Below are 15,567 nucleotides of genomic sequence, written 5' to 3' on the forward strand. Positions count from 1 at the left end.
CGGAAACTCGGCCGCTGCACCTTCACTGCAGGCCCGCCTTGTTCTCTGCCCACCTGCTGTCCTCAGCTCCTTACAGGGGGGCCTCCAGGGCCCACGCTCCTGCAGCCTGTTTTCTGGGAAGCAGAGCTGGGACAGGCCCTCCCCCAGTGGGCAGGCTCCACTTTTCCTCTCCTCCCCAAGGGCACAGGCCCAACCCGGGCTCCTGGCCCTGCCTGTCTTGCGGGAGCTTCTGGAGACCACAGGCTGCCCTAGGCCATGACCACCGGGACCCTGCCCGCCTGCTCTGTCAGTCTTTCAGATGGAGCCTCTTCCCTGCCTCCCCACGGGGATGGAGCTGCCAGGCCCCCGGCCCAGTCTGGAGGCCTGTGGGTGCTTGGTGGGCAGCCCGACCCTGGCAACCCAGACCCTCTACAGCGAGCCTGGGGCACAGCTTCCCCACTCAGGCAGACTTAAGTCTGGGCCCAGCTAGTAATCAAGTTGGGCAACAAACTTCCTGGGCCTTGGTCCCTCATCTGTAAGCCTGGGTACCCGGCTGGTGTGAGGGGTAAGGGAAACAGCCCATTAGAGCAGTTAGTACGTGCTCACTTAACGCCATGGGCCGGACGGATCGTGCCGTCCCTCTGCAACAGCCCTGCCACTGTCCCTATGGAACCTCCGGCCTCATCACCCGAGGCTGGTGTCTGGGGTAGTCCTGTCTCACAGCCTCCTGCACCTGTGCAGGGCCATGGAGGGGCGGCGGGCCCAGGGCTAAGCTGGGGGCTCCTGCCCCACTTCAGGCAGGCGCTGGGTGTTGCTGTGTCTGCTCGCAGAGCTACCCTCCTCGGGATGGAGCAGACAGCGCTGTCAACTCCGCTCAGGCCCGGGCTACCCAAACCCAGCCGAGCGTGCCCGGAACAGGGAGCAGCTCCTCTCAGCAGCTGGCGCGGCCCCAGGCTGGCATCTCCCGGGCTGAGTGATGCTGAGTAACAGGAAATGATGCACCGGCAAAGGGAGCAGGCACAGTGCCGACCTGCTGGCCCGGGGCCCGAGCTCGTCATCCAGGCCTGGTCCCTGGGACGTGAGGATGTGGGGCTGGCTTCCTGCACCCACAGCTGTCTTCCTTCAGTGGCTTCCTCGGGGCCTCTGGGGCTCAGCATGGGAGCGAGGATTCCAGGTGGGATTTATCATATATTTTATACATGACGGAGGACCAGAGAGGCAGGTCTTGCCCAGGTGCCCAGGTCCTCAGCTCCAAGAGCCCTCTCTGCTGGGGAGGCCGCTCTGCTCTGCTCCCCGCAAAGACTCTGTTTGCTCAGACCAGACCATCCTTCTCTTTACTTGCCCTCCCTCTGGCCATCTCCAAAAAAGAATTACACCAGTAACACAGGTCAAAATGGAAAAGCTAGATGATCCTGAGAATTGAAAGAAGGAGGGGAAAAAATCCTCCCAAAGCCCTTATCTGGAAGTAGCCCCTGTGTATAACTCAGCGACCGCTCTCCCATGTAGGCGAGGCATATCATTTGACGGGATCCACATTTGCTCTTTGTTCCCTGTTGATTTCACTCAACAGTTTATCGTGGACACACATCCATGTCAGTAGATGCGTTTCTACCACATTGAGTTAAGTCGCCATTTGTGCAGTGCTCCAGTAAATGCAAGCGCCGTAATTTCTTCAAAGCCCTCTCACTTGACACTTTAATGTCTTTTTTAAAGTATGAAAGCATTTATGTGCATGTCCTTCATTATTTCCTTAGGAAAAATTCCTAGAAGTGGAATCGCTAGGTAAGAGGGTATATGTGTTTATACATTTCTTTTTTCAGAATAAATACGTTATTTCTGTATAGTGATTTCTTTTTTTTTTAAAACAGGTTTATTGAGATATAATTCATGTGCCGTACAATTCAGTGATTTTTAGTGCGTTCACAGAGCTGTGCAAACACCACGATCAATTGGAGAACATCTCGCTGCCCCTAAGGAGCCCCCGTCCCCACCAGCGCTCCCTTCCAATGCCTGCCCCAGCCCCCGGCTACCGCTAATCTGCTTTCTGTCTTGGAGTTGCCTCTTCTACAAGTGGAATCACAATACGTGGGGGAGAGTGCCTGGTTCCCTCCACCAGCACCCTGTTCTTGAGGTCACCCACACTGTAAGATGGATCGGAACTCCACTCTTTGGTGTCGCTTCGTAGCACCCACTGGAGGTGGCATGTCTATTAAATCTGGCTTTTCATAAGCACCGGGCATGGCGCTCCCCAAAGGCAGCATCCGTTCCGACCCCCAGCGGGAGTTGGGAGCGTCCAGGTCTCAGGGCGGGTTCTGGGACTCTGTCCCCATGCCAGGTTGGGGGCGTCTGCCCCGGGGTCTTGGCCGGAGGGCAGATCGCAGACGCTGTCGCAGCTGGAATCAGCCGGAGACCCAGGGGGGCAGTAACAATCTTCAGGCTGTCACAAAAGTCTTTAAAATATCTTCAAACCAGAGGCATTTTAATTTACCTTAATTAAAAAAATGGCATAGAGCAGCTTTTTTTTTTTTTTTTTGGTGTTAGAAAAATTGATGTCAATCTCACATCCAACACACAATAGAAGGTTGGATACTTTTAATTATTTATTTATTTATTAAAATGTATTTGTTTATTTATTTTTGGCTGCGTTGGGTCTTCGTCGCTGCACGCAGGCTTTCTCTAGTTGCGGCGAGCGGGGGTTTTACCCTTTGTTGCGGTGCGCGGGCTTCTCATCGCGGTGGCTTCTCTTGTTGCGGTGTACGGGCTCTAGGTGCACAGGCTTCGGTAGTTGTGGCACGCAGGCTCAGTAGTTGTAGCTCGTAGGCTCTAGAGCACAGGCTCAGTAGTTGTGGCGCACAGGCTTAGTTGCCCTGCGGCATGTGGGATCTTCCTGGACCAGGGCTGGAACCCTTGTCCCCTGCATTGGCAGGCGGATTCTTAACCACTGCGCCACCAGGGAAGCCCTACTTTGTAAAAAGTGTGGTTGCCATGACAGTAGGGAAGAGGCCATTAATATTTTCCACATTGTGGGGGACTGAGAAACTGCCCCCTCTTGGCTTTAGTGGAGACAAGGCATCACACAGGGGCCGGCCTGTCCTGCACGCCCACAGTGACTGGAGCTGGCTGAAGACCCCTGGCTGGAGGAGAGAGCTCTTGGCTGCTGGCCAGGCAACAGGGAGGGAAAGGTCAGGGGAGGGAAGTGGCTGAGGGCTACTCCAGGGTCAAGAATGGCACTGCTGCAGGCTGTGGAACAGATGCGGCAGGCCCCTCAGGGAGCACAGCTGAAATACAACAGAAGAGGCGTCCCTGAACCCCACCTCCCAGGGACAAATGTCCTCCCCCAGGTGAGATCCCATAAGCTCTCTACACTCACAAGAATTTCTCTCTTTTCTTAAAGTGGATCAAGAAAAGGACCACATCTGTAACCAAACCCCATGCCCCTCTGGACACGTCCACTGCCCCGGTAAGTAGGTGGCTCTGAGCCATGGCCCTGACTGTGCCACAGGGGAAGGAGCCCCGTCTGACACTGGCCATACAAGGAAAGGTACATACAGACCTCTGCTCTCTGCTTGGGGCTTGGGTGCGATGAATATTTCGTACCCCAGGCAGGCGCTGACATTTTGCTGGATGGCTTCAATTAGCTCCAGAGCCTCGTTCTCCTGCTAATAATCAGCTGGCTTATCATAATGGTTTATTAATCTATTTCCCACTGTGAAGTCATACGGCGTGTTTCACAGATACCTCCTGCTGCCGCCTTGATTGGATGGAAATGACTCGGGCGCTGCAGTTCTCGGAGGACTGGGGTGGGGCGTGGGCTGGGACAAGAGGCTTACAGTTCGGGGGTGTTTCTCTGTGTTCCCGGAGCCTAAGGGGGGCCCTTCTGGGTGCAGCATGGGGACGTGAGGCCACGAGTGGTGGCTGCGTTTTCTCTTTTCTGGCTGGCTGTTGGGGCCATCCTGCAATTCCCTAAAGGGGGACTGGGGAGCATTGGGAAATCCTTTAGAAGAAATTTCTAAATGGACAATTTGAGATGGGTTTAGGTAGAAGGAGAGGTGGGAGACGGTAGAATAGTTTGGGCGGACATTTTTTTTTTCAAAAAGGATTTTTATGTAAAGGCTGCTATAGCCTGTGTCATGTGACCTGTCATCCTGGACCAGGTTGGATGCCTGACCCCACGGCAGCCACCAACAGAGTTGCCAGTGGCTAGGAGTTGGCCCAGTGCTACAGCGATGCCTACCAGGGCTGGCCTGCCCACTGCAGGTGTCATCTTTCTAGGGCATGGCATACGGAGGCAGGAACTGGTCCCACTGGGGGCAGTGGGTGTGGGGCTCCCCCTCAGGGCTGCTTGGCAATTCTCAGGTAAGAAAGTTTTCTTTGCTGGCTAGTGCCAGCTCTCCTGTCGGGGAGGAAACTGTTTTCACTGGGGAACACACCTGAATGAGCTGCTTGTGGAGGGAGAGCTCTGCTCAGGGATGGCTGGGGGACGTGGGGGGTTGGGGAAGGGAGGGGAGAAGCAGACAGAAGACTGAGCTGCTCCGGGCCAGGCTGGGGTCCAAGCACACAAATGTGGCCAAGGAGATGCTTTCTTCGCTTGAAATCATCTCAAAATAAAAGGAAGAGTTGTGTACTAGGACAGAGATCTTCTGTATACTACCCCGCCCAGCCTCCCTAACATCCCTGCCTGATTGTAATACAGTCAGCAAGGGGAAGATATTACCGTGCGTGTGAGACTGTTCCCCAAACCACAGACCTCACTGCGGGCTCCCCAGTTTTCCACTGAAGTCCTTTCCCTGTTTCAGGATCCGATGTGGATCCCGCCCCAGACGGCCCCTTGCATTTTGTCATCTGCTCTCCTGAGCCCTCTGCCTGCGCTGTTCCCTCATTCTGTTCATGTCTCTGCCTTTGGGACAGTGCTGTTCGGTTATTTTATAGAATGTGCCCCAATTTGGGTTTGTCAACTATTTCTTTTTCCACAATTAGATGGAGGCTCTGCATTTTGGGCAGGAATATGAGAGAAGGGAGGCGCCCCCTGCAGCTGTCACGTGGGGAGGCCCTGATGTCTGTAGGTCTTAGGTGGTGTTAATCTTGATCCCTCCATCAAACCGGTGTTTGTCGGGTTTCTCTATTGCAAAGTTACTATTTTTAAAAGTTACCGGAAAGTTACTATTTTTCTCTTCATAACTAATAAATATCTTTGAGGGAAGTAATTGGAGACTTTACAATTCATTCCTTTTCCTTAAACTTTTGTTCATGATTTTGAGCTGCCGTTGGTGGGTCTTGCTGGCAGCGGCGTGCTCATGGCGTATCCAATTCCCCTCATTCCTTCTACATGTGTTAATTAGAATTCTTCTCTAGGGAAGATTCGTCCCTTCTCTTCCACTTAATTATTTATCCAGTTATCTGTTAATGCCGGTGCGGGCTCGCAGACGTTCGCTTTGTTATGGGTGAATGTAACACTCCCGGTGTTTATCTTTTTCCCAGGCTGCTCCAGCAGGGGGAGCTCCTTCCTTTGGCTCCTTGCCCCGCCCCCTTCACTTTCTGACGTCACAGGATGCTCCAGGCGCTTACCCTGCTTCACCCTGGAATCGGGCTCTTCTCCAGGGAGACCAAGAGGTTTCTAGAAAAGGAAGTCAGATGTCAGCTGTGCATCTCCTGCTGTGCAGCTTCCAGCGCCCCCTTTTCTGCCCTTGTCATTACCCTGCGTCACCAGCTAAAGTCCCCACCTTCTGTCTCGGTCTCAGGGGTGGTGTGTTGCAGGGTTGGGGGTGTGTGTCCCTCGTTTGGTTTGGCAGAGGGCAGAGAGAAGGGAGCAGGTCAGGGCCGGTGGTGACGTAGAACGGATCTAGGTGGGGACTCATCTTGGCTAATGGATGGCTGGTGGGGGCCGGCAGAGGCCCGTGGGCCTGGTGGAGGCTGGTGGGCCTGGTGGAAGCAGGAAATGGAGTCAGAGAAGCCTGACCCACTGGCGAGCCCCTCAGAGAGTGCACTGGATTGACCTCGGGCCGGGAGGGGTCTGAGTGACCGTAGCCAGACTGTAGACAAGTGGCGTGGCTGAGTCAAAGGAGGAGTATCCCCCCGACCCCACTGCCTGTGAACACCATCTATTCTATGCCCAGCTGCTTGGGCCCTGCAGCTGCGCTCTGCACGGGCACTCCCTGCTAAGTTCTCCTGCCTCCTTCGTGTCCAGCCGTCCACAGCATAGGCTCTGCCCTGACCTATGCTCGACCTTGGACTCCAGCTATGGAGGGCTCTGCACCCAGGCTGGGGGATGACCTTGACTCTGAGCCCAGACCAACAAGACGCTCAGCTCGTCACTGCTCCCCGATCCAGAGAGAGCCCCTGAGCCCTGCCCACAGCTACACTCTGACCCTTGATTCTGCTTGTGGAACAGTAAGTCCCTCTTGTTTGCAAAACCTTCTACAAGCCCCCGAGCCCTTTCCTCATATGGCTGTGAGCGCACACCTGAGGGCACACAGCTGAGTGCACACGCCGCTGAGCTCACGTCTGCCCACTGCTCCACGGGAAGCGTTTCAGGTACCCGATCACACCTGTCCTTACGCCAGCCTGTAGCCCCTCGTGACAGCTGGCTCTTGCCCTCACCTCCCACCCATGTCACCAGATCAGCCCCCATTCCCTCCCCCTGCAGGTCCCGGGAGCTCATCCTGTGACCAGTTTCCTTCCTCACTGTTGGTGAGGGCCTCTGCCTGTTTGTGCCAGGCTGCGGATCTTGGCAAAGGCCATCCGTAAAAGCCACGTTGCTCCCGACAGCGTGATGTCCTGATGGCTTTCCTCCTCTGGGGCTGCACTGGGAGACAGGAACAGGGTGGCCTGGCCGTCCAGAGGATGGAGGCTGAGGGGAGGGTCCAGTCTTGTCGGGACCAGATTAAGGGCACCGTGGGTTTGGCATGTACCCCCAAACACCAGGGCTTGTACCTGGGACCTGGCTGGAAGCTCAGTCTCTGAGTTTGCAGGGAGAAAGGTTGGAGAGGGGCTTGGGAAGGAAGCCCAGGATTTGGATTTGGGGAGCAGCTGCCACTCCCTGGCCCAGAGGACGTGGTGGGTCCTCACCTTCCTGAGCTTTGGTTTGTCCACCGGTACGTGGAGCCTGTGTCTAGGCTGCTGCCGTGAGGGAGGAGCTCGTGGGCAGGAGCCTGAGGCCAGGTTGCAGTTGATCTACGTGCCCTGCCCGTGCTGTGCGCACAGGGTACCCTGCGCGAGGGGGCTCTGCATGCGCAGGGCTGGGGCAGGGCTGGGGCGCCGGGGCGGACCAAGGCATGGCGGCCCCTCCTTTCTCCCTGCCCCCACGCAGGCAGAGCCCTCTGGTCGCCTCCGGCCTGGGCTGCAGCGAGGCCCTCCGCCCGTCTTCCTGCCCTCCCGTACCCGCCTGCTGCTCATGAGTCACCGCTACCGGGCGAGCTTTCTCTAGCACAGCAGGTCTCCAAGTGTGGTCCCCGTGCCAGCGGCACCAGCTGGAAACCTGTTAGGAATGCACGTTCTCAGGCCCCTCCCAGGCCTGCTGGCTCAGAACCTGGGGTGGAGCCAGCACTCTGGGGGTTCCTCCACACACTTGGGTTTGAGAAGGGTGCTCCACACAAGTTGGATCAGCTGAGTCCCCCGTCGGCGCTCCCTGTGGGTTCTCAACCCGGCGGAGACACGCAGGATATTTACGAGCACTTACCGTGGGTAGGGAGTCTGCTCAGTGCCTGTTAAGTCTTACAAAGAGCGTGCAAAAGAGATGCTGTGTATTTCCCCATTTTCCCAGGTGGACGGAGGTGCAGCCCCTCCCTCGGGTGACCCAGCGTCTCTCCTGTCCCCCTGGGAGCCGGCATCAGCAGAGGGGAAGGCACCGGTCCCACGTGTCGGCTCCATCTGCCAAGGGCTGCCCACCCTCCCCGCTGCCACCCCCACCGACGTTCACCCGTGTGGCACAGGCGGACGGGTTTAGGGTGGCATTCTGTCTCCCCACGCAGCCCGGAGAGACAGCCCCACGAGGACAACTCAAGAGTCGCAGGCATTTAGATTGCCATTGTATTTAAATTTATGCCCGAGGATACAGGCAGAGAAAGGGCCATTTCAGTCAGTTCCTGCTTTATGGCTTTATGGGCGATGCATCGGGCAGCTGGTGAAAATATCTTGCCGCTAGCAGCGCAAGAAGAGGATCACGTGGGTGGCTTGGGCTTTGGCTGTTCGGGGAAGAAATTCCGCCTCTCAGCCTGGGGCCCCTTGCTGAGCCCAGTCCTTCCCCCGGACTCAGCCCCGATCCAGGCTTCAGGCTCAGCCCTCATCACTTCATACCCTAGTTCCAGACTGAGCCCTCTTCCTTCTGCAGGCTGAGCCCTGATCCCAGGCCAGACTCAGCTCCAACCTGGCCTGCATTAATTCCTTTATAAAGTCACGCCATTACTTATGAGGGTGGTAGATTTAACTAGAACTCTCACGGTTTCACACACCTCTTTGGGCTGACGTGCTGTGCAGGAGGCACAGCTCCGAATGCATCATGGTTCGAGGTAGCTGACCTCTGCCGCTGGAGGAACATCTGCCCACATACCAGGAGCGGACGGGGATAGAGATGGTTGGCGGCTCCTGACACCTCCTCGTGCACAGACTGGTATCCTGGCTGTGGCCGCTGGCAGCCCCGGGGGGAGCCCAGCCTGGGTTCCAGGCCGCTGGGTTGACCCCTGCTCCCTCGGGCGACTTCACTGAGTCTCTTAAATTCCTGCAGTTTCTCTCCAATTTAATTTGGGGCTCAGACCGCGCATACTTGCGGGGTGGTGTTGCAGGCTGAGCGGAGGCACCTGTTTGTACACATCGGCCAGCACTGCCCCAGCCCCGAAGCGACCCCCCTCGAGAGTGTGGACGTCCGGCAGATCTATGACACACTCCCTGAGATAAAGGGTGGTCTGCGGGAGCTGTATGATCGTGGGCCCCCCAACGCCTCCTTCCTGGTCGAGTTCTGGGCGGACCTGGACTGGGGCCCGAGTGGCGAGGAGGTGGGGGCCGGCGGTGGCAGTGGTGGCTTCTGTGGAGTGAGCAGCCAGCATGAGAGCCTGGAGCACATGACCTTCACCTGTTCCTCCAAGGTCTGCTCCTCTGGCAAGCAGGTGGTGGAGAAGGTAGAGACAGAGCGTGCCAGCTGGAGGACGGGAGGTTCGTGCACTGCCTGCTGCGCTCACCCATGCGTGAGTACCTGGTGAATTTTCCACACAAGCTGTGGCAGCTGCCCCAGCGCTACATGACGACCAGTGTCCTGGAGGACCGCACCATCCTCCAGGTGGTGACAGACAGAGACACCCAGGACCTGCTGCTCTGCACCGCCTATGTCTTCGAGGTCTCCACCAGTGAGCGGGGGGCCCAGCACCACATTTACCGCCTGGTCAGGGACTGAAGGGGGACCCCAGAAGTGGCCCCTCCCAGGAAGGATCTCCAGCTTTCCTCACGCTTCTTAACTTGGGGCAGGGGTTGGGCTGCTCCCTCTTAGGACCTTTAAAGCTCGGTGGTGAGCTGAATGGGCTGGGACTGAGAGGAGAGGATGCATCCTGATATCGGGACCTCACAGGGGTGTCTGAAAGGACAGATCACTCCAGAGCATTTGACACTGGGGACAGGAGTGAGACAGCCCCTGGCACAGCACTGGTTTCTGTCTCTGGCAGGCATCCTCCCCCTTCTCTGTTTTGGAGGTCTTGGAGGGCCCCAGTTACACATTGGCTTGTCCCTCTCTGTTTTTCAGCACCCCCCTTCTTCCCAAGCTGCCTCTCCTTACCAGCCCCATCCCGGGACCTTGATATTGAATTTTGAAGGTTAACCCTTTCTGTGCAGGAGTAGAGCCAGGTGGGCCCTGGAAATATATATATATTTTTTAATATGACAAGAGATATTTATAAGTGGGTGTTAGGGTCGTGACATTTTCTCAGCTGGGCAAGCAGTGGGGTGAGCTTTTAAATCTCACGTCCTCCTCTAAGTGAGCCATGGGGCTAGACTGTGTTGCCTCGTTCTCCTCCCCTCCCCCCAAAGTGTGTTGGTTTGTGTTTTGACAGAGGAAAAAGCTATTTTACCAAAAAAAAAGAAGCACTTTGCAAGCCCACTAAGGGGGCTCCTGTGGTCCTGGCAGCTCCAAGGAGGGAGCGCAGTGGAGCTCCAGGGCCTGACACTTAAGGGGCGGCCAAGTCTTTGGCTGCCCCAGGGCTTTGTAGCAGGTGCTACATCTCCAGCATCTGCGGGGATGGCCGACACGGGGCAGGGCGTGGGGGAGGAGGCCCGAGGCCGCACAGGCACGACTTGCATCTTGCTAAGGCCGAGCCCTCCTTCCCGCTCTCGTGGTAGCCCGCACACCACCTCGGCCTGGGGGCCTCAGTCTCTCCTCTGTGGAAAGGGCACAGCACGGCTGGGAGTCAGTGTTTTCTTCCCGTGGTCCACCCTGTGCCTCGCTTGGCCAAGGCATCCTTGACCCTGACCCTGACCCTGGGCCTGCGCCGCTTGTCCCTGGGTTGGGGACCATCACAAATCTATACCCCCTGGGCTCTCCGAGCTCCTGGGTCTTCTCTCTCCTCAGGCCCTCACTCAGCTCAGCGCCTGAGCAAGCCGAGGGCGGGACGGGAACACTGGAAGGATGAGTGTAGACCAAAGGAGGTTAATGTTTGCAGCATGTCTGGACCAGAGGCCGGTGCCCTGGGTATGCTGCTCCCCCCTCGGGCCCCCACCCCCTCACCATGAGCACTGTCCCCGCATGTCCCTGCTGGGCAGAGTGTGCTGGGGGACTGGCCCCCGTGGGCACGCCCCACGTGCGTTTGGACCATGAGCCATTTGCACGCGGGTTTGAGACACGGGATTGAGGGCCCTCCTGGGGATCTTGGCTTCTGGAGAGAACTTTAGCTGCAACAAGAGAGAGTGAGGTTAGACTTCCAGAGACACACCGTCACAGCCAGCTGGGCACGGGATGGAAGGCTGTTGGGGAACCTCTGAGCTGGAGGCCGGGAAGCCCCTTTCACCTGGGCTCAGGGAGAGCTGGCTCTCTCGGGGCCCCACTTGGGCCCCCCGGGGTCTCTGCAGCTGAAAGAGTCCTCAGCCTCCCACTCCAGGGCTGAATCCTTTGTGATCCAGCAGCGGCTGCTTCTCTAGGCTCCAGGGCCTCAGGGTCTGTAGTGGCACCGGAGGCCTGGCTGGGGGCTTCGTGTGCTTAGGGGTCATTCACGCTGGGCCAGCAGCACCTCCGCCCAAGGGTCTCCCTGGAATATTGCCTGGTGGCCCTGCCTGGGGGTGAGTCGCTTGGAGAGGAGGGCGGAAGGCAGGCCTCCCCTGCCTCCCCTGATTCCCGAGTTTTCACAGAGGTCTCGGCTGCAGTGAGTCAGACGCCATCAGAGACCATGATGTTGGCGGAAGGAGGTAAACCCGAGAAGCTACAACCACTTGCTAGATTGAACCCTGCCGGGAAGGCAGTGGGCAGGATACGGGAGCAATTGGAGGAGGTCAGCAGAAATGCAGCCCTGGCCTCCAGGGAGGAACAAGGGGCTTATCCTGGGCCTGTGCCCTGTCCTGACTGGAGACCAGTCCTCAGTTTCCCCATCTGTGGTTTCCAGCGCAGGGACTGGTGATAAGGGGTCTGAGCCCTGTGTCCCCACCAGCAGCTCTCCTGGGGCAGGCTTACTGAGCGTGGCTCCCTGGGATGAAGCTGCCCCGCCGTGAGCAGCCTAAGGCTCTGGGCAGCAGGGTCCAGACAGGATCAGAGAGGCGGGTCACCCACTGGAACCCAGCTCTGTCCTTGCTGGAGACTCAGTCAGCTGGCTTTGGCCATGCTTGGGGAAGGCCTGGGGATTCGAGGGATTCACCCCACACCGCCTGCTCTCAAGCTCCCCAAGCCCAGGGGAGATTTCTCCTGGGGCCGCCACTGTCTGCAGGCCCGAAAGTCTTTCCATTAGTCATTCAACAAACATGTATTGAGTGCCTAAGGGGTGCAGGATCCCAAATACCTGCCGGCCTGGAGTAGACGACTCTGGTGCGGGGGGAGGGACGGTAGGGAGTAAGTGGTTGAACGAAAGGAGTGGATGATTTGCTGCTGCGATGGACAAGAAAATAAACCTGAGCGAGTTTTCTGGGCAAGGGGGGGATCCCTCATTCCTAGTATGGGGTCCTGGGTGCCTTCACCAATGGGTGATGTCTGAGTTGAAACCAGATGGCCGCCACGCAGAGGCTGAGGCTGAGGCAGAGAGGCTCGCCCGGCCCCAGCCCCGTCCAGTTTCTGTAGGATGAATAAGGGGTTCCTCGGGGCCCGGATGCTGGAGAGCTGTGCCCAGGAGATGCTGCTGATTGCTGAGCACTTGGGTGGAGTCCTGATCAGAGCTCTTCAGGGCGGAACCAGGACAGTCCAGCGCGTCCACGGCACAGTGCGGGGGCTCAGACATCCTGTCCTATGTTCTGAATTGCCTGTGTGCAGGTGTTCTCCCAGCCATTCCCGTGGGACAGCGAGATGAGGGCCCCACGTGTTTCAGTGGGTCTGGCCCCCCGGGAGGGGTGTTGATCCGCGGGCTGGAGGCCGTCTGCACAGCGCAGGTGTGCCGGCTGCGGGCGGGGCTGGGACACAGCAGTGAGTGCCCTGGATGTGGTCGGTCCCCCTCTGAGGGGTACTGGAGACGCCGGGCGATGGACGTGACCCCTCACCACACACAGCCCCGTGTCCCAGGAGCAACCTGCTGATTCTGGGAGTCAGAGCACCTCGCTGGGAGTGACTGCAGCTAAAGCTTGGAGGATGAGACATTTCAACAGGGGGTGGGGGAGGGCGAAGGATTCCCGGCAGAGGGGGTGTCATGAACAGAGTCTGGTCGTGGGAGTGAGTGTGGCCAGTGTGGGGAATACAGGACCGCCAGGGCGCTAAGGTGTCAAGAGCAGGGGTGAGGCTAGGGTGGGGCCTGGCAGGGAGCAGGCTGTGTCCTAAGAAGACGGGCCAGCCCTGAGGCTTTCCGGCAGGAGGGTGGCACGGAAGGTTTGTGCCGTGACAGAAATCTGTCTGTGGGTCCGTGGGAGGGGTCGGGGTGGAAAGGCAGCCGGGGCGGGGGAGGCACATAGGAGCGGGGCGAGAAGGCGGTGGCTGGGGTTGATGGGGACCAGGGGAGATGGCTGATGGCCTTGGTGGTGGATGGGGTTGACGGGGAGGTGGCATCTGGACCGCTGGGTCTCCGGGACGAGGAGAAGCCAGATCTGTGTGTCCAGAGCCTGCAGGAGAGGCCTGAGCTGAGGGCACAGGTGGGGACCCAAGCCAGATGTGATGGGCCAGCCGAGGGGGCAGTGAAGCCAACAGAGGAGGAGGGGCCAGAGAGGTACAAGGACCAACACCTGGGGACTGGGGATGGGAAGTCACCCAAGCCCAGAGAGGGACCTGGTTCTCGGAGTGGGTGGCCAAAAATCTGGAAGCCAGAGGGGAGTGGGTGCGGAGCCAGGGGGATGTGAGAAATGCGACAGGGGGTGCCGCCAATTCTTCTGATTTTTTTTGTCATTCTACAGTTTTATTTACACAATCAGTGCAGGGCATGTTCTAGAACACCAGTTTGATTCCTTTTCAAACCTATCATTAATGTAAGAAGCCAAGCTGTAGGGAAAGAGCAGATGAGGGCCCTGGCAGGGATGCAGGTAGCAAAGTCCATCTCAGGTGGGGCTGGCACCAGGGAAAGGTCCACGCCGATGGCTGCTGCAGGGGTTGGCACCACGAGGCCTGGAGGGAGCCGGGCTCGCAGGGGTCAGTGTGGTGACACACTGGGCTGGGGCGTCTAGGGGCAGCAGCTCAGCGAGGAGCATGGCAGCTCAGGGAGCACAAGAGACACCCCGTGGGCGGTCTGCACGCCCGCAAGGGCTGAAGGGTGTGCGCGGAGTTGGAACACTTCCTCCGTGTAGACAGCAGGGGGAAGAGCCTGTTGGGAGCGCCACGTGGATAGCAAGGGGGGTGGTCGAAGGTGTGGGTCCCTGGAGAAGCTGGACAAACAGACCCCCATCTATCCTCTGCTACTGGACGCCCACATTGCCAGCAGTCCTTGGGTGGCCGCCCCTGAGTCAGGCGGGGCTGGGGGGGTGGTCCCTGCAGGGGCGAAGGCCAATGTGGGTTCAGCAGCCACGTCTGTGGGTGGGAGGTTCACCCGGGACACCTGTCCTGCTGGGGATCAGGGTTGGGTTGGGGCTGCAGTTGAGGGGATGGGGGGAGCCCTCAGGCCCTCACAGGCTCAAGCTCCCCAGGCAGGGTGGTGGGCCTCCACCTGGAGCTACCCAGACATTCCCATGCACGTGCATACACGTAGACGCACACACGTGTACCACGCACACAAATGCACGCACAGGCACATAGACACAAACACAGGCATAATGCACATGTGCCACGAGCACACACATGCAACACGTGGGCACATACAAGAGGCACATATGCACACACGCTCAAAATGCACACACATGTACACACGTGGGCAGCACACGTGCACTCACATGTACACAAAGGCACATACACACATACACGCGCAGGCCCTCAGGAGACGAGGTGCAAAAACAAAGGAGCAGCTTCCCACTTTCTCTCCCGAAAGGCCGTCCCGCCCCATCCCCAGCCCTGCGACCGAGTGCCAGACAGCGGGGGAGTCTGGGGGCTGAACAGGTGCTTGTCAGGCAGGCGGCTCTCTCTCGAGTCTGATGGTGTCACCTCCTTGTGTCCACCAGCATGACAGGTGGCTTTTAACATCTGATGGCAAAGATGACCAGCCTGTCCCCTCCACATCTTTCCTCCTGAGCCTACTGGTGCCGTGAGATGCCGGCCTCCCCCAAGGCTGAGGTCCCCGCTTAGTGCTGGCTTGTGTATATTTGGGATCCCAGCAATGGTGTCTGAAAAGCAAACTTCCATTCACACAGGGAGTGAGGGTCCAAGCAGGTGGTGGGTGTCCCAAGCCCCACTGAGGGTGCCCACTCTGCCTGACGTCTGCCTGACGTGCATAGAACCCCACTCTGTGGCCGTCCTCGAGGTGAGCGGGGTCCTGGAGAGGAGGCCCGGAGTCTCGGGGTGAAGGCAGATGCTCTCCCCAGGTGACTGCTCAGAGCTCTGGTTGTTTATAGCCCTGCAGCCGCCAGGCAAGAGCTGACGGACCGCTAGCAATCAGGGACACTGTTCTCTTTGCAGAATAATCGTGGGTGTGAGAGCCCCGGGGGGGCACCCTGCACGTGCCATTTCATTCCAACCTGCCCTCATCTGAGGGTGGAGCCTTCTCCACCCCCTACCCATGCCCAGGGTGCCACGATTCGGCAGGACCTGGGGCAGAGAGGGGACACGCGTGCATCTAAACATGTGTCACTTGCCTAGCACTGGCTCCCAGGGTGTCGCTAGGCATTTAAAAAATATCTTTAAAAATAGGGAGGGCTTCCCTGGTGGCGCAGTGGTTGAGAGTCCGCCTGCCGATGCAGGGGACATGGGTTCGTGCCCCGGTCCAGGAGGATCCCACATGTCGTGGAGCGGCTGGGCCTGTGAGCCATGGTCGCTGAGCCTGTGCGTCCGGAGCCTGTGCTCTGCAACGGGAGAGGCCACGACAGTGAGAGGCCCACGTACCGCAAAAAAAAAAAAAACAGGGGGAAAAAATC

General features: G+C 58.2%; 1 protein-coding gene across 1 annotated transcript; it reads left to right on the top strand.

The window, feature by feature from the left end:
- The first annotated feature begins 2,217 nt into the window (after positions 1 to 2,217).
- LOC112411262 (transcriptional enhancer factor TEF-4-like) lies at positions 2,218 to 9,375 on the top strand. The gene is given in 5 exon segments (XM_024762228.1): positions 2,218 to 2,314; positions 6,623 to 6,666; positions 7,286 to 7,387; positions 8,757 to 9,102; positions 9,105 to 9,375. Coding segments are annotated over 5 exon segments (846 nt in total). The 3' UTR covers positions 9,362 to 9,375.
- Positions 9,376 to 15,567: the final 6,192 nt, after the last annotated feature.

Source organism: Neophocaena asiaeorientalis, unplaced genomic scaffold (assembly GCF_003031525.2).
Source record: "Neophocaena asiaeorientalis asiaeorientalis breed wild unplaced genomic scaffold, Neophocaena_asiaeorientalis_V1.1 scaffold78, whole genome shotgun sequence".
In the NCBI taxonomy this organism is placed as follows: domain Eukaryota; kingdom Metazoa; phylum Chordata; class Mammalia; order Artiodactyla; family Phocoenidae; genus Neophocaena; species Neophocaena asiaeorientalis.